Source organism: Hippoglossus stenolepis, chromosome 6, assembly GCF_022539355.2.
Source record: "Hippoglossus stenolepis isolate QCI-W04-F060 chromosome 6, HSTE1.2, whole genome shotgun sequence".
Taxonomy (NCBI): Eukaryota; Metazoa; Chordata; class Actinopteri; order Pleuronectiformes; family Pleuronectidae; genus Hippoglossus; species Hippoglossus stenolepis.
Window position 1 is genome coordinate 28,079,324 of NC_061488.1, and position 24,191 is coordinate 28,103,514.

A 24,191-nucleotide genomic window follows, 5' to 3' on the forward strand; every position below is an offset into this window, starting at 1 on the left:
TTATCTAATGATATAGCTGCGCTAGATGACATTGCCCTTGCTTCCAATGAAACAGTCAAGAATTTGGGATTCATCTTTGATCCCGATTTGTCCTTTGATTCTCACTCAAAACTAATTTCTTGGACTGCCGTCATGTTCTGTCTAAAAAAGATGCAGAAAAACTAGTCCACGCCTTTGTTACTTCCAGACTTGATTATTGTAATTCCTTATTATCAGGCTCCAGCAGTAAGTCGTTAAAGACTCTGCAGCTTGTCCAAAATGCTGCAGCACGTGTCCTGACAAGAACCAGGAAATTATCATACATTTCTCCTGTATGAGCTTCACTACACTGGCTTCTGATTAAATCTAGAATAGAATTTAAAATTATCCTCCTCTCCTACAAGGCCCTTAATAATATGACACCATTATACCTTAAAGAGCTCATGGTACCATATCACCCCACTAGAGCACTGCGCTCCCAGAATTCAGGCTTACTTGTCGTCCCTAAAGTCTCTAAAAGTAGAGTAGGAGCCAGAGCTTTCAGCTATCAAGCTCCTCTCCTGTGGAATCATCTCCCTGTTTCCGTTCAGGAGGCAGACACCATCTGTACGTTTAAGAGTAGGCTTAAAACCTTCCTTTATGATAAAGCTTATAGTTAGAGCTGGTCCAGACTTGTCTATGCTGCTAAAGGTCTAGATTGTCATGCTATTCCATTAAGGTCTTAGTAGTTTACTAACTAAATTTGAGCAAGATTTGAACAATCTGCTACAAGTGATATGTAAAAGTATATATCTTATAATTTTCTAGTCACCAGAGGGGAGGGGTATGGCTGTCATTCAAAATTGTGTAATCCAGTTACACTTCTTTAAAATTTCATGGTAAAGGATTGAAATTCAGCATGATGTCAAAGGTCATCAAGGAGTATAGTTAACCTACTAGGAGAATGACACTGTGTAAAATTAACTTCATTAATTAAAGTGTGCAAAAAAAGGATGTAAATACAGCACAATACCTACAAAAACCAATATGTTAAAAGTTTCAAGTACCTTAATACATTAATAAAATTACCAAAAAACACTGCTCATCTTTGATTAACTTGCAATTCATGAAAATATATGTTCACTATATCTAGATAAATATTGTAATGTGGGGCATTTTTTCCCTTTGCCATGTGATCTGAAAATTCCGTGTAAGATAAGTTTTATTATGTTTTTGCCGGGGAATTATGCATATTTAATGTGATTTTGTGAAAAAATGGCAGCTGTCAGCTACTTTTATCCAATTAAATTTGTATTGTACACAAGTATTTCATACTTTACCTCCAGCCACACTGAACAGAACTCCAGTAGCCTTACATAGAAAAGTTCGCAGCCGGACAATTCCAGGAATTTTCACACCATTCAAGTAACTTTTAATTTCTGGTATCCCAGAACCGGTAGCTGCTGGCTGGATGATAGGGCACCAAAACATAGCATGTTAGCATCCTAAGTTAGTGTGTTCACTAGTATCACAAACACAGTTTCTTTGAAATCACAATGACCCACATGCAAGAACAATTCTTATTACACTTTCGTTCTCAAATAATGTGCACAAGAGATTTATTAGGGTTATTTATTTTTATCACATTTTCTTTCAGGAACAAACACAATTCACAAGTGTTGAAGACCTGTCATATGAATCACGTAAAATAAGTTTAAAAAATGTGTCTCAAATCTACCCTAATAGATTTAATTTGTCATTACTCTGAAGTAATTAATACATTTAAATAAATTATACCTTTTTATGTTCAACTCTGCATTTCAAATAATAATATTTTTCTACATTCATTCATCTATCTGCTAAATGTCACTGCGTGATGGCCGGGGTGATTAAAAAAAACTTGTGCTGCAAAATAGTGCAGTTGGCTTGCGTCTTGCACATGGAAATAGCTTTCTAATTGGTAACTTTACTTGTCAAACTCACTGGCTCATTCTAGTTAACTTGACAATTTGTTATCCTTTTGTACATTTGCTAAAGTATGGTTGAGATATTTACACATATCTCTGAAGTTAAAAGCGTTTGCTTTCAATGTGTTATGTTTGTACAAACCATCATGTGAACAAATGTATTAGAAATTCAAGACAAAGATATACGAAAAATGTACTTGTATAAACAAATGAAACAACAGACCACAAAAACTCTCAAGGCTTCAAAATAAACAGCATATACTATAGTGTAACTTGTAGGAACCTGAATCAACAGGTTCAATTTTAGGTTCAAGTTACATATATAATGGATCAGTAAAAAAATGGGATTTGTTAAATATGTGTATTTGAGCAATCTTACCTCAATGAGGATGAGCACACTGGCAATGAAGACAAAGGTCATGTTAAATGCTAGGAGTTCCACCAGAGACAGAGGTAGACAGCCTTTGTCACTACAATTCTCTATAGCTGGAGGTGCTTAGTTAAGGTTCGACTAAGTTGGTTTCTCAGTAGGTATGGTGCTGAGTGGGAAGAATATGTATGAAACGTGAACTGATTGGTGGTGAAAATGGGGCTTTTGCTCAGGTATACACCTCTTGTCACGTACAGTCACCCAGCTGCCCTTGTAGCTTGGGAGCTAAAGGAGCTACGCTGGTTCAACCTGCAAACAATTTGGATTCCCTGGTGAAGAGCCAAGCTTCCAAATCACTAAGCCAACTCTCCATCACAGTGAATAATTTGTTTTGATTGCACATAACATTATTTCTGAAGGCAAAGGAGTAAATGAACAGAAGACACATGGAGCAAGAGAGCAGTAAAGCTGTAGTAACCTGCATTTTTTGTGTAAGCATTCTGTAACAAATACACATCTGACATCCAAACAGCTTGAAAATTGGTTGAAATATAAATGAATTATGAACATTTTAATTGTGTATACACCTCCTGCCTATCATGTGCATTAGAGGATGCAGCTACACATACCAAGGCAGCCCAGGTTAGATTTAAGATTCAACCGAGAGGTAAAACAGCAAACAAGATGCAGTCTGGTTAAATGTAAATATCTGTTATGCTATTGAGTGGTAGAATTAAAGCAACATGTCTTAAACAGCCTCTGTTTTTAGTTGACTATGATAGAGCTGCAATTTACTGGAGGTCAGAAAGTAACCACCGAGACTGCATCGTCTGAGAGAGCATGCATGTACAGTATGTGTGTGCGTATGTGTTTTTCTAAAAACAACACAACTATTTCACAAAATACTTGACACAGGCTTGAAAGTGGCCCTACCACTGCACAGTAGACAAAATATCAGGCTTTTTTGAAGAACCATTTTCATAAATGCTTCTGTGTTGAAGGATACAATCACCAACCAGGGTAAATTTGATTTTAGTGAAGAGACGTACAAAGAAATCCACAAACAGGCCCACCTGAAAGAAACATGGCAGTAATTTCCCCTCATCATTTGCAACATGTTAGAATTAGAATTCAAAAAATAATAAAACCCCAAATTATAGGTAATGCACCTACCAGACCCACTGTGACTCCAATAGTGAACACCATCATCCATCGTACTGCTTCATACTTTTTAGCTTTCTATTGGTGGATAAAAAAAAATTGTAATCGACATAAAATATCTAAAATTGAGAATTACAACCATGCAAATATTAATTGAAATTGTGGGTTTAAAAAAATATTTTCTTAGATTTCAACTTTTAAGTGACAGCTCTGACTTCTGTGAAAGTAATTTCCGAAAGACTTTCAAAACATCCCTACATAATAGGCTCATTCTGTGTCAAATCCTTACAATTAATTTCACATTCATGAAATTTTGATCATATAAGAAACCGATGGAACTGAAATGGCATGTTTCTCTTAAAGGGATAGTTTATAGAGGCATTTTATGTTTGTTTTTAAATTTGAAGGAGTAGTCACCAGTTACTTAAATTGTATTGCATTTGGCTGTAACGCTGTTTACCCCTGAAACTCCTAAAGTGTTTTGTGGACTCAACCACTTCACCCACCCCTCCATCAGCATAGTGGTGAGTAGATGATGGGTGAATGTTCAACTTTCAGTGCACTATCCCTTTAAGGAAGATTTGAAGGGAGGCCCTGAGAGCATGCATACATTTTTGGTCACATTGTGGGACTTGGGGATGGGCTGTGTTATGTCATGGGTGTTTTTTTGTGTTGTCAGGATTTGCACTGCGTTTAACATTACACACTGTTAGTGAAACTGTGAAATTAAGCTGTTTTCTCTATTTGCATTCATTTTCTTAAGTTGCAGTTGCAGCTCAACACGAGCACTCAGGGCCAGATCTGCTTTAATATAGGTCACAGAGAAAGGGTTCTATTATTTTATTAAGCTTATCTTCAGCTCCATATTTATATTACTAGTTTCCTAACCCCAATCAAAAAAGGGTTAATCACCATTTCTAAATGCCCGAAAAATCACCATTTTCTATGTATATTGTTGTGGGAACAGAAAGATAAATGACAGAAGGCTGATGTTGTGCAATAATAGGTAGACTTGATGTTGGCTAATTATTAATAATCATAAAATTATTTATTAAAATAATAAAATTATTAATTAAAAACAATAAGGTTATCAATTAAGAATAATGAAATTATTAATGAGAAACAATACAATTATCAATTAAGAATAATACAATTTGTAATTATAATTTATCAAAGACGGGGCACCACCCTGGTATCAGGGACCAACAATCAATCTGTAAAGATCAGTCTCATAGAATCTCAATATTTACTATTAATGGTTGTAAAATGAACAGTGAAGGTTTAAGTTCAAGCACTGGCTATCATGTTCCAGCTGTATTCACATACATATGCACAAATAATCACAAAATACCGGTACTTTAAATACAATAGAATTTATTAAAGATAACAACATCAATGTTAATTAATGACTATTATCCTAACAAGAATCCACTATATTCTCTGTCTCTGCTATTCTACGTACTACGGTAAGCGAGTCGCGTCATTTCCTGTTTTCCTGCCGCTGGTGGTGGTCGCTGTCTCTGAACTAGCTCCTCTGCTAACACAGATATTTCTCTATATCACTACGGCTAAGTCTATAGTTAAACATCAACACATACCAACTCCTACTCTTTGGTGCTTAGTGATTCTGTGTCCTTACATCAGCGTGTCACCGGATTCTTCTGTTTGAGCTCACCCTCGTAGTCTAATATAGAAGCGATGGCATCTCTCTCTCCCTCTCGCTCCCCTGCTCTCTCTTGCTCCGAGTGTCTCATGTTCACTTACTCCTCTGCCTCCTTTAACAGTAGTGGTACATGTAATAAATGTAGTGTGTTGGTAGCGATGGAGGCGAGGCTTAGCGACTTAGAAGCTCGGCTCCGCTGCTTAGAACCTCCGTTAGCTGTAGTTAGCCAGCCCCCGCTAGCCGCCGCGGAGCCACTTAGCTTAGCTTCCGCTATCAGTCCCTCGACTTGTCCCGTGCAGCCGGGAGCCCAGGGCGGCTGGGTGACTGTCCAGAGGGGGCATAGTGCTACCCTTAAAAAGCCCACGATTAAAGACCCACCAGCTCACATTTCAAATAGATTTTCTCCACTCAGCGACGCACCCGTTGAGAAGCAAACTCTGGTCATTGGCGACTCGGTTCTGAGAAACGTGAGGTTAGCGACACCAGCGACCATAGTCAATTGTATTCCAGGGGCCAGAGCCGGCGACATCGAATCCAAACTGAAGCTGCTGGCTAAAACTAAACGTAAATACAGTAAGATCGTAATTCACGTCGGCAGCAACGACTCCCGGCTTCGTATGTCGGAGGTCACTAAAGTTAATGTGGAGTCGGTGTGTGCTTTCGCAAAAACGATGTCGGACACAGTAATTTTCTCTGGCCCTCTCCCTAACACAACAGGTGATGACATGTTTAGCCGCATGTTGTCTTTTAACCGCTGGCTGTCGAGGTGGTGTCCTGTAAACGGTGTGGGCTTTGTAGATAATTGGCAAACTTTTTGGAGGAAACCTGGTCTTGTTAGGAGAGACGGCGTTCATCCCACTTGGGATGGAGCATCTCTCTTATCTAGGAATATTACCCAGTCTATAAAATGACAACCCAGAGTTGGGACCAGGACGCAGAGCTGCAGTGCTAAACACGTCTCTGCGCTCCCTCTGGATCAGTCACACAACCACAACCCCATAGAGATTGTGTCTGTCCACCGTCCCATTACATTATTTAAATCAAACAATAACAGAGGGAGAATTCCACACAAAAATCTAATACAAATTAACACAACCTCTGCAACAACTCAGGAAATAAAGACTTTTAAATGTGGTCTGTTAAACATAAGATCATTGTCATCAAAGGCTATTTTAGTTAATGAACTAGTCTCAGATCATAAAATAGATTTATTGTCCCTCACTGAGACGTGGCTGCATCCTGATGAATATGTCAGTCTAAATGAATCTACTCCCCCAAGTCATGTAAATACACACGTTCCCAGAGAATTTGGTCGAGGAGGTGGAGTTGCTGCTATTTTTAACTCCAGTCTATTAATTAATCCTAAACCTAAACTAAGCTACAACTCATTTGAATGTCTTGTTCTTAGTCTTCCACGCCAATCCAAGAAACACCAACAGCCAATCATATTTGCTGTAGTTTACCGTGCCCCTGGGGCTTATACTGAATTTTTAACAGAATTCCCTGAGTTTTTATCAAACCTAGTCCTAAAGACCGATAAAATTATTATTGGTGGTGACTTTAATATTCATGTTGACAATAATAAAGATAGCCTTAGCGTAGCATTTATTTCGCAATTAGACTCAATTGGTTTCAGTCAGTGTGTACACCAACCTACTCATTGTTGTAACCACACACTTGACCTTATATTATCATACGGTGTCAAAATTGAAAATCTAACAGTACTTCCGCGCAATCCAATTCTATCAGACCATAATTTAATAACCTTCGATTTTTCACTATCAGAATATATGCCACTAATAATTAACTCATTTTCAAGATGTTTACCTGATAGTGCTGTAGCTAAATTTAAGGAAATAATTCCGATTACATTTAAACCCGTACTATCCGTCGATATAAACAACAAATTCTTTAAAAACCTTAGCTCCACTGAGATTGACCATCTCGTCGATAGCTCTGTAAGGTCATTACGATTAACATTAGACTCAATAGCGCCTCTAAAAAAGAAACATATAAAACATAGTAAATTAGCTCCGTGGTATAATTCCAAGACACATGAGTTAAAACAAGTATCAAGAAAACTAGAAAGGAAGTGGCGCTCCAGCAACCGTGTTGAAAATCTCCTAGACTGGAAGAATAGTGTTAAAGCATATAAGAAGGCCCTCCACAAAGCAAGAGCTGCCTACTATTCAAAACTAATAGAAGAGAATAAAAACAACCCCAGGTTTCTCTTCAGCACTGTAGCCAGGCTGACTGAGAGTCACACCTCCACCGAACCCAGTATTCCTCGATCCCTAAATAGCAATATCTTTATGAATTTCTTTAATGATAAAATTCTAACCATTAGAAATCAAATCAACCATCTCCTGCCCTCAATTGGCACTAATACCCCATCAAGAATAGAAAACTCAGAAACGGCCAAGAATCTTACCAATTATTTAGACAGCTTCTCTCTGATCAGCCTCGATCAGCTGACCAAAATAATCTCATCTTCTAAACCAACAACTTGTATCTCAGACCCCATTCCTACAAAATTACTTAAAGAAATTCTGCCCCTAATTGACAGTTCATTACTGAACACAATACATCTGTCATTATCATCAGGATATGTACCACAGTCTTTTAAAATAGCTGTAATCAAACCCCTCCTCAAAAAACCCACCTTAGACCCAGAGGTTTTAGCCAATTATCGTCCGATATCTAATCTCCCCTTCCTGTCTAAAATCCTAGAAAAAGTTGTAGCCAATCAGCTGTGTGAGTTTCTCCAGGAAAATAATATATATGAAGACTTTCAGTCAGGGTTTAGAGCCAATCACAGCACAGAGACAGCCTTGGCAAAAGTCACTAATGATCTTCTAATAGCTTCAGATCAGGGATTTGTGTCTGTCCTCGTTCTGTTAGATCTTAGTGCAGCATTTGACACAATTGACCATAATATTTTATTACAGAGACTAGAACAGTTAATTAGCATTAAAGGAACCGCCCTAAAATGGTTTAAATCCTATTTTTCAGACCGCTCCCAATTCGTGCAAATTAATGATGAGTCATCTGTGCGCACCAAAGTTAACCATGGTGTTCCACAAGGCTCTGTGCTCGGCCCAATTTTATTCTCATTATATATGCTTCCACTTGGAAACATTATCAGGACACACTCGGTAAATTTCCACTGCTATGCGGATGACACCCAGTTATACTTGTCAATAAAACCTGAACAAAGTAATCAAATAACTAAACTCCAAGCATGTCTCAAGGACATAAAAACCTGGATGACCATAATTTTCTCTTATTAAACTCAGATAAAACAGAGGTTCTAATACTTGGCCCTAAACACCTTAGAGATACATTATCTAACGATAGCTGCGCTAGACGACATTGCCCTTGCTTCCAATGAAACAGTCAGGAACTTGGGAGTGATCTTGATCCTGATTTATCCTTTAATTCTCACTTAAAACAAATTTCTAGGACAGCCTTTTTTCACTTGCGTAATATCTCCAAAATCAGACATGTCCTTTCTCAAAAGGATGCAGAAAAACTAATCCACGCCTTTGTTACATCCAGACTGGATTATTGTAATTCCTTATTATCAGGCTCCAGCAGTAAGTCGTTAAAGACTCTGCAGCTTGTCCAAAATGCCGCAGCACGTGTCCTGACAAGAACCAAGAAAAGAGAGCACATTTCTCCAGTATTAGCTTCGCTACACTGGCTTCCGGTTAAATCTAGAATAGAATTTAAAATTCTCCTCCTCACCTTCAAGGCCCTTAACAATATGGCACCATTATATCTTAAAGAGCTGTTAGTACCTTATCAACCCACTAGAGCACTGCGCTCCCAGAATTCAGGCTTACTTGTCGTCCCTAAAGTCTCTAAAAGTAGAGTAGGAGCCAGAGCTTTCAGCTATCAAGCTCCTCTCCTGTGGAATCATCTCCCACTTTCAGTTCGGGAGGCAGACACCATCTGTACGTTTAAGAGTAGGCTTAAAACCTTCCTTTTTGATAAAGCTTATAGTTAGAGCTGGTCCAGGCTTGTCCTAGACCTGCTCTTAGTTAAACTGCTATAGGTTTAGAAGGTCGGGGACACATGACACACGGAGCTTCTCTTTCCAGCTTCTCCTTCCTCTTCTCAATCTTTATCACATCAAAGTAATTCATATCCCATCAATACATGTTACTGACTTGACTTCTTCCCCGGAGTCCCTTTGCCTTATTGTCCGCAGACCCAGGGCCGCGGCTGTGGCCACATCATGGATTAGGATCTGTGGATCACGTATCAGAGGTCGTAATGGTGGATCCAGTATGGCGGATTCTGCATCGTGCTGGCTGATCGTGATAACAAAGGCAGATCCTTTATCGTGTTGGCATCAGATACTGGTAGTGGACCACGACGAGGTGGCAGCTGATGATGGATCCTAATGGCGGCAGTGGACAATAACTGTGGACTATAGTGGCATCCGATCTTGATGGTGGATCATGATCTTGCTGGCTGCTGACCATGGACTATGATTGCAGCAGGACTGCTCGATACATAGTATTTCTCCTCAGACACTTGACCATTAATGACATTAATCCACCAAATCACTGACCTTCAGTTATACTTCAAAATGTTTACCCTAATCAATGCTGCTAAAACCTTTATCTTGATGTTCTCCTTTACACTTGACATCCATTGCACTTCTGTCCGTCCTGGGAGAGGGATCCCTCACATGTGGCTCTCTCTGAGGTTTCTACGTTCTTTTTTCCCTGTTAAAAGGGTTTTTAAGTAGTTTTTCCTTACTCTTGTTGAGGGTTAAGGGCAGAGGATGTCACACCATGTTAAAGCCCTATGAGACAAATTGTGATTTGTGAATATGGGCTATACAAATAAAATTTGATTGATTGATTGATATATCAAAGATCACAACACTAGCACTTAACACGATTTATAACACACATGTAATACCTGTGTGTGTGTGTGCGTGCGCGCGTGCGCGTGTGAGAGAGAAGGGGGAGTCAAGATGGCGTACGAAGTCACGGGGGATGACGTTGTATTACTGAATTTAAGATGGCGGTCTAACCGCGTGGTGTCGTGTTACTGAATTCAAGATGGCGGTCTAACCACGTGATTTAACGTAGGATCGAATTCAAGATGGCGGTCTAACCACGTTGTTTGACCAACAGGAAATGGAGAACAAGGGGATGCTTTTGTCTATCTCGTGGTTCAAAACGCCGAATGGCGTCGAGATGCGATCGCACTCTCTAAGTCCCCGGACAAGTATAACACGTGAATTATGTGGATGCAGGTCGGAACGTGTGTGCCGGCGGGTTTAGGAGCAAAGAGAGAGAGAGAGAAAAGGAAACATGCAAAGAATGATCAGAGGAGATCTCAAACACCGCCAGAGACAACTTTGCGGGGACTTTACCACTCGGTACCCAAGCGGACGAACTAAGATCCGTCCAGCTGTGTACCGATCTTTTAATGGGTTAAAATCTCCGCAAAATTGGTCTAACGGTAAACAGTGTGGCGCTATAGCCGGAAACGCAGATTCGTCACGGCGCGCTGGCACAAAACAAATGGAGGCGGTCCTACAGAAATATACATTCAAATAATAACACGCTAATGTTTAAACTGGTCTCTGCCCAGACATAAGCCTCTTACTTGTTGCTGGTCCACGGTTCGTTGATGCGCGAGCAGCGCGTTCCGGGAAGACAAGTGAATTGTGTTCGTGGCCTCTAGAACAGCTGATTCGCGCGGTGGCAGCGGGGATTGAGCTGGGCCGGATAGGAGAGAATTCGTCTCGTTCTCCTGGGCGAATGTGTCCTGCCCTTCGTGGCGAATGCTCTTGCCCTTCTGGCGAATTTACGTGCCCTTCTGCAGGTATGAACAGCTGAGGAGCAGCTGTACTTGTGGATCCGGAAAAAGTCTGGGGAACTCGGCCGGCGAGTGAAAAACTTTGCCGCGGTTGTTTTCAAAATAAAGCTCAGGTAAAAAAGGGAAGTTCACAAAAATAAAAGGGAATGAACTTAAGGTAAAAATCAAAATACAAACGTTTGGATTGGTTGCTCCCTTTAAGTGTCTGGATCATCTGGAGGAACCGGGAGAGGTTCTGGTCCTATCTTCAGCGCACGGGAAAAAGCAATGAATTGAGGGGGTTCTCTGTATTTATTACCTGAGAAATGTCCGGCCTCCCTCCAGGGGGGGCCATGGGGTCTGTTGGCTCTCAGCCAATGGAAGGCCCGAGTTTAAACTCGGGCGGCAGTCAAAAAAACATGGATGCCCCAAAAGCATTTTGGGTGCTCTTCGGCCTCACAGCAGGAAACAACTCGAGGCAGGCTGTTAAAGGCCCATGTAGGCCTCATCCCTTTGTCTGGACCCGATCCCCAACACTGATATATACATTTAACATTTTTTTATTGATGACAAGCCCAAATGATAGTTATTAAGATTGAAAAATTAAATAAAATCAAACTAAAACATACCACGTCTCTTTGCTATGCCTCTGAGCATAGGATGATGTTATTAAGATTTTTTTTTTAATCAAATTTAAATATAACCTTTATCCTAAACAATTGGGGAATCTTAGCCTTTGCTCTCTTTTTTTTATGCAAATACAGGACAGTTGAATAAAACTGTTCTTTTCTTTTTTAAATCAACCAAACCTTTACACAATTAAATGTGAAATCTGAATCTGAGCCCATCTGCAGAAGCAGTGTTGTGCCAGTTCACACTTAAAAAGAACGAGTTCCAAGTTCAGTTCATGCAGATGAAAATGAACTAGTTCATAGTTACATTTTTATTTAACTATGTGTTTGGTTATGAATCGATGGTGTCGGATCATGTCTGCGTGTCGCTCCTCTTATTTTAACAGTCCTGTTAGTCCTGACTGTGAGCGTCACGTCTCATGTTGTACTGAGCACAAAATGTTGAGGAGTCATTTTCATGATGTTTAAATGCAGCCTCATAAACTCTAGAGCGAATCAAACAAACACTAATTTACTTCATGTACTTATCAGGTCCTGATAACTAGTGATGAGTGTTTATTAGTTCAAGTGAGAGCAGGTCAGAGTGGAGGAGGACACAGAAACTCCAGCTCGGTACAAACCAACTGCAGCTTCTGCTCTGATCATGACGCAGAGGCTCTGTATTTCACTGTTCTACAAAGTCTCTTACCGGCTGCTTAACGTGAAAGAGCTCTGATCTCACTGCGTGTGTCGCTCTGAGCGAGTGAGTGGGGGCGGGTATGGGTATATGGAGCGGGTCATTCTGCGCGTGTTTGTGTTAAATAAATTAACGAGTTAATTCCACGAATTAATCATCAGTTTGAAAAAAAAAAAGTTTTAGTTTGATTTTATTTTTCAATCTTAATAACTATCATTTGGACTTGTCATCAATAAAAAAACAAATGTTAAATGTATATATCCACCTTCTGTAATTTATCTTTCCGTTCCCATAACCATATACATAGAAAATGGAAATTTTTCGGGCTTTTAGAAATGGTGATTAATCCTGAATAATCGCAGCTACCCTGTGATTAATCTGATTAAAAATGTTAATCGTTTGACAGCCCTAGTAAAATTATAAGGTGAAAAATGCACAAAACAAATTACATGCGCATGCTCCATTGATATCCACAGTTACTCGATTAAATAAAACTCAACTTATTGTCTTACCCTGTTGTCCATCCCCTCAAGAACCTCCACATAGGACTCATTAATGCATCGATCATAATCCAAGCTCTGTGAAAGCAAAAACAAATACTTTGAAACCATCACCTTGGTAGTGGATCCATTGCCCCTTTTGTACCAGGGACAAGGCACTGAAGACCTTTCTCTTAAGGATAGCTTTTGACATGTTTTTCACCTCATAGTCTTTCCTTGGTAGAATCTCATCTTCTTCATCTCGAAATTCTCCAAGGATTGTCTGTGGGAAAAGAGTAACATACAAAGAAGAATACAGTATTATCACAGAGTCATCAGTGTGTCTGAAATCAATAATGGGTGTTTTCTGAGTTATGGTACGGTACCACTCTGACAATTGTTTACCCAATAAGCAAATTGTGGCCTTGGTATGAACATTGGTTTTGGGTGATGGTGCATGTGGCCACATTCTTTTAGTATTGTGAATGCAAATGCTTTCTGTGTCACATTGATGGACCACCTACTCAGCTGACATCTTCTTACCTGCTACAGTTTCATCTGGATAAAATTATATACTTCTCACTGCCCATATACTGATTTATTTGTGGCCTCCAGCACAAAATGACATTGGCCACCACATACATTTTTTTTAGAAATGGGTAAAATTTCCTTGCACAGGGGCCATTGACTCCATCAATCCCTTCTGGCTCCCCTCTCTCCCGCTCACTTTTATCTTCTTACAGCGACACACATACTAGTCGCACCAGCTAAAAACAACAACAACACAGCGCACGCACAAACAACATGACTAGCGAGAGATTTCACCACACAGCGCAGATACAAATTATGTGACTCTCTGAGATGCATGACACCATAGTTGAATATCTCAGTTATTACAATTCTTATGGGTATGTTGGGACCTAGTATTTGTGAACAATAGTTGGGCCTACATGTGTAGCCAAAGCCTGCAACCACATTTATTATTTTGTACTGGAGACAAAGGAGAGCTTCCAGAACTCAGTCTCCCAGGGTGCTTCAACTTCACACCTAGGTGTTAAAACTGCCCCTGGACACAACTTTCAACCACTATTCGTCGCTGTGGGCCCCATGACCCATGAGGTCACCAGGCCAATATAAGCCCAGTTCCCTCTCTCTTTCTACTCACTATCCTGGAGGAGAGGTGGGTATCTCTCCTCGTTCTACTCACTTCTCCTGAAAAGGTGTAGCTCTCCAGCTCACCCAGCTAGGGAAACTTCCTCCCTACCCAAGCTCTACCAACCTTTAAGCAGGCCTGCCTGGAGCAGACTGCTAAAACCTTCCTGGCCATCCGCCATTTTGAAACTTACACACACACACACACACACACACACACACACACACACACACACACACACACACACACACACACACACACACACACACACACACACACAGTACATACACGTTTAGTTAGTTTGTGTGTCTATACTTTTATTACTTTCATCATAGATGTTTTTCTTTAATACAAATCTTCATTAATGTTGCATAAGTGTGAATTTTGCCAACCTCTACACTGTCAAGAACTCCATATCCTTCAACTTTGCTATCTACCTATTTGGTAATTTTGGTTATTAATTTAATTGTTAATCAGAGTTCCAAATTTGTAGTAAGTAGTTTCATGAGACTTAGCCAATAAATGGGCTATCTTTTCCCTTCCTTTGAAGGGTGGTGCCCCGAGGTAGCTATAATCAATTAAAGTTATTATTTAATATTCATATTCATATTAGAAATATGAATATAAATATTTTTCTGAAAACCAAATTTATTAAATGCCCAAAGGCACACCATTTAATGGTGTCACGCTTAAGGTATAATAATCACAACAGGTATGAAACTGTAACATTATGAAAACACGGTTAAGGTTAAATCGGTTAATCCCGACATCCCTAGTGTGGACGCTCAAACCTGATAACATCGGCGCCGAAATAAAAGGCACGACGTTTCACTTTTCACATGTGCCAATCACACAACCAGTGTGGCCCAGTCGTTAGAAACCCAGTACATCAACTAAACAGTAACAAGACTGAGCTCATGGTTGTGGCCCCCAAGGCTCTCCTCCGTTAGGTTGGAGATCTCCTCCTCAACATCGACGGCTGCGCCATCTTCCCATCCCCCGAGGTCCGCAACCTGGGTGTCATTCTTGACTCCACTCTCTCCTCCCAATCCCACATCAAATCCGTCACCAAATCCGCCTTCTTTCACCTAAAAACATCTCCAGACTCCGGCCTTCACTCACCGATTCCGTGGCATAAACCCTCACTCATGCCTTCATGACCTCCTGCCTGGATTACTGTAATGGAGTCCTGTCCGGTGTACAGAACTCTGCTGCCAGGGTTCTCACCCGCACTAAGCCCTGGCGGCACAATACCTCTACTCCCTAGCCCCACTATATTTAACAGACCTCCTCGACTCGACTAAGAAGGCTGCAGTCATCGAATTCAGGTTGGCTCTCCATCCCCAACACCAAACTGCAAACTTTTGGAGACAGAGCCTTCTGTGTCACAGCCCCTACCCTCTGGACCTCTCTCCCTGCCGAAATAAGCAATGCTGCATCTCTGGACAGCTTCAAAAAACTCCTCAAGCACCACCTGTTCACTAAGGCCTTTGGCCTCAGTTAGTGCTCCACCCTGCTGTTTATTTCAATCCTGTTTTGAGCTAATTACTTTTTTTCATTTCTCTTCTGTTCCGTCCTCACGGACATATGTAAAGCGTCCTTGGGTCTTTTGAAAGGTGCTATATAAATTCAGACATTATTATCAAAACAGACCCAGAAGCCTCAGACTTGCTAAACTCTGAAACCCAGTAAAGGATGAAAGACGTAGGGGCAAAGACGCAGCCCAGGGGTCTCATTTATAAAACAGTGTGTGGTATTCATACTAAAAGTATAAAGCCGGAAATGGCGTACGCAAAAGAAAATTCCAATTTATAAAACCGTGTGCACGCACAACTGAACGCAATATTCACTTTATAAATCACAGTCCACCTGAAAACGTTCATACGTGGATCTGCCTTCAAATCCGCCCTCTACACGCCCACTTTCAACCATAAATGGTCAATGCAAAGCACGTCATGAATATTAAATTATGCTGCTGACCAATGGGTTTCCACCGTGAGTCCTGACAGAGTCACGGCATCAAGCGATGAGAAGAGGAAGCAAAACGTTCCGACACTGACATCGAAGTGTTTGTTAGTGAGGTGGAGGTGAAGGCACAGCAGTGATGTCACTAATAAAGAAAAAAACACTGATACTCTGCTGCTGCTGTGGATAATACAGTGTGTGAGAGTGAGCACGATAGAAAGAACAGAGCCTGAAATAAAAAAAGATCCAATTCAAAGGTGGAGGCAAAAAAAAACACCTTCTCAGAATGTGAGGGAACTTGTTGTATTGTCTGTTCGTATTTTAATCATCCAAAACGGCAGGATTATTAAATTCAGAGACAGCTGTGTTGTCCCCAATGTATAGAATTTAACAGAATTATTATTATATGCTCGTGTTTGTACTGGGATGGTTCGGTTCCGTCGGTCGATCTGTGTGTTACTGGACTCAGTTCAGCACAAAGATCACAGATCAATAGAATCTTTATCAGCTGATCAGACGTCGCTGAACCCTCGTTTCCTCCTCATCCTTCCATTCGCGTGCATCCATCACGCAGAATCACGCACCAGTGTCACGGCAGTATTTATTTATCTAGAGCATCTGGACCGATTACCTCACATCAGTGGATCCTAACTAGGGTTGCAAAATTCCGGGAATATTCAAAGTTGGAAACTTTCCATGGGAATTAACGGGAATATACGGGAATATACGGGAATTAACGGGAATAAACTGGAAATTTTGTGGGTAATTTATACTAACTGTATTTACCTTGTCATATATAGACATAAATATAAACATTTTGTTTTGTCATAAGCTGATTTGAGCCCTGAGGAAACTTTGGGCACTTGACTATATGCTTCTGCATCTTTGTGGCATTCTTAACATAGGTCTTTGCACAGTATTTGCAAATGTACACAGCCTTTCCTTCTACATTGGCTGGGGTGAAATGTCTCCACACATGAGATAGTGCACGTGGCATTGTTCTGTAGAATAAGATGAGAAAAAAGCTTGTAAAAAACACTAATGCAATGCCAGAGATATAAATAGTTAGCTAAACAATTGGAATCATTTTTACAATTGATGGATAAATTAATAGAAATAGGCTAGATGAACAGATGAACAATCCTCAATCAGCATGCTTATATATTTTCCCCAGTAATATTTTCGCCCCTCGGTTCTGGGGGGCTCCTTGCATGGTTGCCATCATCAAAACTTCCCTGACTAGTCCTTGGGCTAATGCAGTAGTGTGGCCTCAATAGCCCTGCTGTAGTGTGCAGGATGCTGGGAATTATCTGTGCATGTGATGGAAGAATGCACTGTGCAGGGTTGAAATTCAACATGCAGCGTGTGCTGCATTCCATACATCTTTAAAACAGAGTTTTGAATGACGTTTTTATTGCTCAGCGTGAGAAGTGACGTACGTACGTTTCAGGCCCCGTTTTGTGCGTACGCAACGGTTATTAATGAGACCCCAGGCCTGCCTTCATACGTTTCTGTCTTAAGTGTGGAGCTGAACCAGGTCAAATCAGAGGTTTGTGCGACCTTAGAAATGCATATTATATAAGTATCTGCCACCATTAGGGGTGAGAGTTCATCCTTGAACCAGCATCCACAAGTCTTTTTCAGAACTGAAAATTTACTTTGCCACTTTACATGACACAACTCTGAAAGAGTTCGAGCAATGTGCAACAAACCAATCTGACACACTTTCCACACTTCAGACCAGAGTGGATCGTTTGACAACAGAGATGAAAAAGCTGAATGAAAACTTGAAACACTTTGAGCTATGTTAGAGAAGGAACAGTATCAGGATCATGGGAATACTGGAGGGAAAATAAGGTTCAAGGCCCAAGGACTTTATCTCTCAACTCCAGAATCAAGACTAGGAGAGCCACCAAGACCATTTAACATGAGTTTTAATATTTATCACATTTGTAAAGGAATACTACAGAATGAAGATCCTTAAATGATTAACTAATTATATAAATTGGCCTCAATTGTAATGCCTCAATATAACAGAGGTGTCCTTTAAAAACTTTTGTTCCACTGAGGTCAATCATCTTGTTAATAGCACTGCAGATTCACTACGAGTAACACTAGACTCTATAGCACCTCTAAAAAAGAACCTTGTAAAGCATAGGAAATTAGCTCCTTGGTATAATTTCAACAATTTAAACAACCTTCACAAAAAACTAGAAAGGAAGTGGTGCTGCAACAATTATGCTAAAATTCCCTTAGTCTGATAAGATAGTCTTAAAATATAAAAGAAGGCCCTCTACAATGCCAGAGCTGCCAACTGCACTGCAGTAATAGAGGAAAATAAAAACAACCCCAGGTTTCTTTTCAGCACTGTAGCCAGACTGACAGAGAGTCATAGCTCTGTTGAACCCAGTATTCATCCAACTCACTTAAACTGTAATTATTGGAAACAAAATTAATCAGTGTAATGGCAGATTTTGCATTTGTGTAATGTTTAATAGAAGAACAGATATGTATTTAGAAGAAGTAGATAACAAATGTGTTTCTGTGACTTACAAAAGTTGCAGAGGGGACTATAAGTGTTTATGGCCCCCACATGTGTGTCTTAGCAAATGCTTCACTGCAGGGGTGTTACTTAGTGTGTCTGATAGAGATGGGTGAGGGGAACTCTGCATTGTATACAGGACTGGGGTCTTTTGATGTTGTAAATGAAGATAGAGGTCACACCAGGAGTCTGGGACGGAGATCTGAGACAGGAACTCTGCCCAACCTGGTCAGACATCAAGAGGCTGAAGAATACCTTTTGGCTCCTCGCAGGGAGGGGCTTCTGATTGTATAAGTGAAGTGATTCTCCTGTGCTCTGTGCTCATTCTATACACGTCACACTAGGTGGCTGTGTGGGGTGAGCCCACCTGCAGGTGTTTTAGTTGAACTTTCCGAGAGACAATGTTATGTGTGTATTATTATACAATAGAGTATCATTATTAAACAGAAACTGCCACCACAATTTTGGCGTTGTCGGCAGGGTCACTCGTGTGAGCAGACACTCTGGATCTCAACGCTGAAGGAAAGTCTGGGACTCATACCTCAACAAATGAGGGCCGAATGCTTGAGAGCCAGGAGTGCACTCACTGAGGTGATCCAACGGACCTGGTTTGGAAAACAAGCATTGTCTTTCGGGTGAGTAAAATTAAAATGTTATGACCTTTAGGAAAAGGTCCAATGTTATGATCTTTAGGAAAAGATCCACAGATGTTATGACCTTTAGGAAAAGGTCCAGTGTTATGATCTTTAGGAAAAGATCCAGGAAAAAGAGATTCACTCATTCATTGTATTGAGGGACAGACGTGTCTGCATGGCTAGGTTTTGGAAATCGGTGTAGGATCCATGAAGCTTCGTTTCGATCTTTAGGAAAAGGTCAAAAATATTATAAATAAGATTGGGCTCTGATGTCGGGCTCATGACTAGTAGTTATTATTAATATATAGTAATATTATTATTATTTTGCAATAGAGGTGTAGCTGGGACGGAAGGACCAAGGCCAGGTCTGGATCGTCTCAGTACAGCAATCTGTTGAAAATCTGATAATTCCAGTACATTTTATACCTGCATGCGAGGTGCTAAATAGAAGTGTGAATATGAGATTTCTCTAAGGCATTATATCAGGCAGAGTATTTAAAATGTATTAAGGAATCAAAAACTTAGGAACAATAATTGAGAAATTTGCCAAGTGATCAGGAATTACAAGAGGTAATTACAATTGACAACATTATATTGGAGATGGGTTTTATTGTTCCTTACAAAAGCATTTTTTGGAGGTTGGTTGAAGGTTAAAAGCATTTTGGTGTTGGTTGAAGGTTTAAGGTTACTAACACTAAAACACTAATAAACTAAAATTTTGTTGATGGATATGTGTGACTGTGAAAGAAGAAACATGTAGAATTTGATGAAACTAATAAAATATTTAAGCTGAGGATTTCAGCTGAGAAAGCAGAGGAGAAAAGAAAAAGAGAGGAGTGTGAGCATCCTCAAACTGGAGAAAAAGGTGAGTATATGTTTAAATATATTTGGGGTATAATTGGGTTTTTAAAGGCTAATGGTAAAAGGAAAAATAAAAAAACCTCATAACAAATCTTAAAATAAATTTTTTAAGAGATAGAAACGATTTGGTTAAAAAATTAAATTAAGAGACTTTTAAGTTCTTTTCCCACATAAGCAGAACTTTATTTTCCAAATTTCGTATTCTGCTGAACAAACCAGAGTTTAAATTTATAAAATAAGAGTCGGGTTCACAATTGCTGAGACAACCTATTTGAGAAAATAGGTTTTAAAATAGAGAGGATGACTGTGTCTTTTCCGAGCATGGGAAGTTTGAGTTTAAATTATCTTTGGTAACTAAAAACTAAACTGCGTGTGAAAAGAGAGAAATAAAAAGAATAAGAACGAAGTAGAGAGGACAAAGAAAAAGGAAAATGAATGTAGGGATATTTGTGCTGGATTGAAGAGTGTATGGATGTTGTTTAACTGAAGTGAATATGCAGGAACTGAAATAATCTCCAGTCTCAGTGTCTCCGACTAGATTCTGATCTGGACTCAGCTCCACCAAGAGGTGGGCAAGAGAATGCCCTGGGAAGCAGCGCACACAGTGCGATTGATTAGCGGTGAGCTGGGGACAGTGAAGGAATTCATCTGGTGCGGACACTGAGATGGAGAGAGAGAGTTTCAAGCACGTCACTATAGTAAGAACACGGTTACACACACACCATGTGAATTAATGTTAGACATAGAACAGATGATTAAGATTGCTATTGACCATTGTGAGCTTGATCAGAAGATCAGTAGAGAGAGGCCTACTGTACTTTATGCTAAATATTTTCACAATGATGTGTATAAACTAATGCCCGAACACACAAATCACAGTGAGTGGTAGAATCATCACATATATTTGTAGATTCAGGAACCGGAATTAGTTAATAAATGTGAAGAGTGTGATATTACTCCTAAAATGAATGTTGGATATCTCATAATGATTGGAGCAACAGGTACAACAGTGATAGAGAGATGCACTGTACAATTGCTATTCTTCATGATGTGGTTGAAGGGGATTTTTTAAGATTCATTTTTGTTGTTACCACACTGCCTGATAAATCTTATGGGTAGATATTTGATGTGTTCATTGAGTAGTATGTTCAATTTTAAACACCGCAGGGCATTAGAGGTAACTGGAGTCTAAATAACATCTGCATTTGTTAGATAGAGAAAGGGGGATTTGACACTAGCATATCAATGGGAGGTCTAGACTCTTTTCTACTCTCTGGAAGTAACACCCTCTTGCGAAAGGCAGAGGCAGAGAGACTTCAGACAAATGTGAATATACCGTAATTTCCGGACTATAAGCCGCTACTTTTTTTCACACGCTGTGAGACTGCGGCTTTTACAACGGTGCGGCTTATTGATGGATTTTCATAGTGTTGCAGGCATGGCCTGCCCCTTTAAGAAAGCTGTTGTGTGTGTGACGTAGTGCACCTGAGAATTGTGGGTAAGGCGCCACATGTTGTACGATTGCTAGTCATATCAGACCAATGAAATTGCCGAACAGGTCACAGTGGACCAATGAAACTGTTTCGGCAAACTAAACCTAATTCTTCAGATCATCCATTTTGCGCTTCATGCACGCACCCTCATCATGGAAAAGACACGAAGATCTGCACATGATGCGGGTTTCAAGTTAAAAGCGATCCGTCTGGCTGTCGAAGAAGGAAATAGAGCTGCTGCACGTAAACTCCACGTCAATGAATCGATGGTGAGACGCTGGAGACGGCAGCATGAAGAACTGACTCGTTGAAAAAGACGACAAAAGCTTTCAGAGGCAAGAAAAGCAGATGGCCCGAACTTGAAAACGATTAGAGACTGGGTGAAGACACAGAGAGCAGACGGCCGAGGTGTTTCCACACTGCAGATCCGACTGAAAGCTAAAACAATCGCCACCGAAAAGAATATCGAAGATTTTAGAGGTGGACCATCTTGGTGTTTCAGATTTATGCAACGAAAAGGCCTGTCAATTAGGGCACGGACGACTGTGTGTCAGCAACTCCCTCCCGACTTCAAGGAAAAAATTACAAACTTCATCGAATTCACTCAAAGAAAGATAGCCGAAAATTCCATTGGACCAGACGACATCATAAATATGGATGAAGTACCTTTGACGTTTGACCTACCTCTCACTAGGACCTACCTCTCACTAGGACTGTCAACAAAAAAGGTGAATCGTCCGTCACGCTGAAAACAACTGGCCATGAGAGAACGCATTTCACTTGTGTTCTGAGCTGCACAGCATCCGGACTAAAGCTTCCACCCATGGTGATTTTTAAGCGGATGACGATGCCAAAAGAAAAATTCCCGAAAGGAATCGCTGTGAAAACCAACAAGAAAGGGTGGATGATAGAAAGCCTAATGAAGGAATGGCTGAATGAATGCTACGGGAAGCGACCGGGGGGATTTTTTCACAGAAAAAAGGCATTGCTTGTTTTGGACAGCATGAGGGCCCATATCACAGATTCTGTGAAAGCGGCCGTCAAAAAGACAAACTCAATTCCAGCTGTGATTCCTGGGGGCACAACAAAGTATTTGCAGCCCCTCGACATTAGTGTGAACCGTTCATTTAAGGTGGCACTCCGAGTTCAGTGGGAGGCTTGGATGACGAGCAGCGAGAAATCCTTTACAAAAACTGGCCGCATGCGAAGAGCAACTGATATGTGACGCTGTGATATATGACTTTACTGGTGCCAATATGCTGATAGGATGATTTTGCTTGAGCAAAATACCTCCCACCTTTTAACAACCAGGTGGCTCAGATATGGGACAGTATTGCCTTAGATGATAGACATCACTATTTAGAGATGCAATGTTTTTAACTATGCGACTCTCTTCCCTACATCAGTAGGGATAGCCACATGATTGCGTAGCAGTTTTCTTAACTAAGAAAGATTAGATTAGATTTAAAAGATAAACAGCTAATTATGCAGAAGTGATAGTTGTTTGGTGATAAGTTCAGCATCAAAGGATGCAGCAACTGAGATAACCAAGTGGGTTTACGACTGTGTGATACAATAGAGGCTAAACCACTCCCATCACACTATTGTGCATTGACTGAAGAATGCAAATATGCTAGGGACAAGAGTGTCAAGATCAACACTAATAGCAGGTTTGCATGGGGGTGGCATGTGATTTTGGCTGAGTTGACTGAATAGGAGATTCATGAACCTATTTCACTTCACACTTTCATCTGTGTGCTGATAGATGCTGTGTTATCATGCAAACTGTATGCAGTCTGCAAATGAGGAGTGCATATTAAAGATTTTTAATGATAACACTTAATGTAGGTTATAGGAGCTATAAACAAGGGTCAATCGCAATAAAAAAAGTTTTAAGAATACAGATTTAATTTACTAAGTTTAAGGAGTAAACTGTTTGGTGGATAACAGTTTGTTTGGTGGCTGACAGACTTTTGATGTGGGTCACATGGATGATATTGTTTAACCTATGTATGTTTCTTCATGAGTTTGAATTGACACATGACTGTAGTCAGTGTGTCAAAAGGGAGGAATATAGATATAGATGTATTGGGTGTATAAAAACAACACTCTAAACAATACTCAAAACTTTTTTTTTATCTGAGTCGCGTAATTGAATTACAATGAAAATAGGTAAAGAAATCCAGATTCCACAAAGTAAACAATCCACCACCAAACAAACAGTTTGATCATTTATAGAGGGATTTGATAAAGATTAAATTGAATTAAGTAAGTTAGATAAATAAATAAATACTGTCTTGTTCTTGTTGACATGTATGCTATGCAAGTAGAAGCTTTCCCCACATCTAGACAGGATTCTTCAGCAGTGGCGCAGACACTGCTCGGAGAACTCATTCCACGTTGGGAAATTCCAAAAAGATGTCCACTGATAATGGTACACCATTTGTAAGCACAGCTTTAAGGATGCTGGTGAGTATGGGTATCGACACGAGGCAACATCGTGCCTATCATCCCGCCAGTGGCGGGCAGTGGAAAGAAACAAACAGTGGAAGGAGACAACAGCACATTGAAAAACGAACGGTAGATATTGTGTAAACCTATCCCCTGTACTCTTTAAAATCCACAGGCAGGTGATGGACTCCCTACCGAAATCCATAGACAGGGAACTGCATGATCTGAGACCAGGAGACAGGATTGTGGTGAAGGACGTGAGAAGGAAACCAGGAGAGCACGTCGATGGAACGAGTGCAAACCAAGTGCTTCTCACCACACAGACGGAAGTGAAGGTCAACCTGGAGACATGCAAGCCATTG

At 40.3% G+C, this 24,191-nt stretch overlaps 1 protein-coding gene across 4 annotated transcripts in view; it reads right to left on the reverse strand.

Annotated features, from left to right (window-relative positions):
- clcn6 (chloride channel 6) overlaps positions 1 to 24,191 on the reverse strand; it is a 57,092-nt gene that overhangs the window by 25,256 nt on the left and 7,645 nt on the right. For 3 of the 4 annotated variants that reach the window (XM_035160006.2, XM_035160005.2, XM_035160007.1), the window contains exons 2-7: positions 12,953 to 13,012; positions 12,763 to 12,828; positions 3,469 to 3,534; positions 3,302 to 3,368; positions 2,305 to 2,411; positions 1,299 to 1,425 (exon numbers count right to left, since the gene is read on the reverse strand). In XM_035160006.2, coding sequence (XP_035015897.1) covers positions 1,299 to 1,425; positions 2,305 to 2,411; positions 3,302 to 3,368; positions 3,469 to 3,534; positions 12,763 to 12,828; positions 12,953 to 13,012 — 493 coding nt within the window. Of the gene's footprint in view, positions 1 to 1,298; positions 1,426 to 2,304; positions 2,412 to 3,301; positions 3,369 to 3,468; positions 3,535 to 12,750; positions 12,829 to 12,952; positions 13,013 to 24,191 lie in introns of all 4 variants that reach the window. The other variant, XM_035160008.1, reaches the window with a different exon arrangement.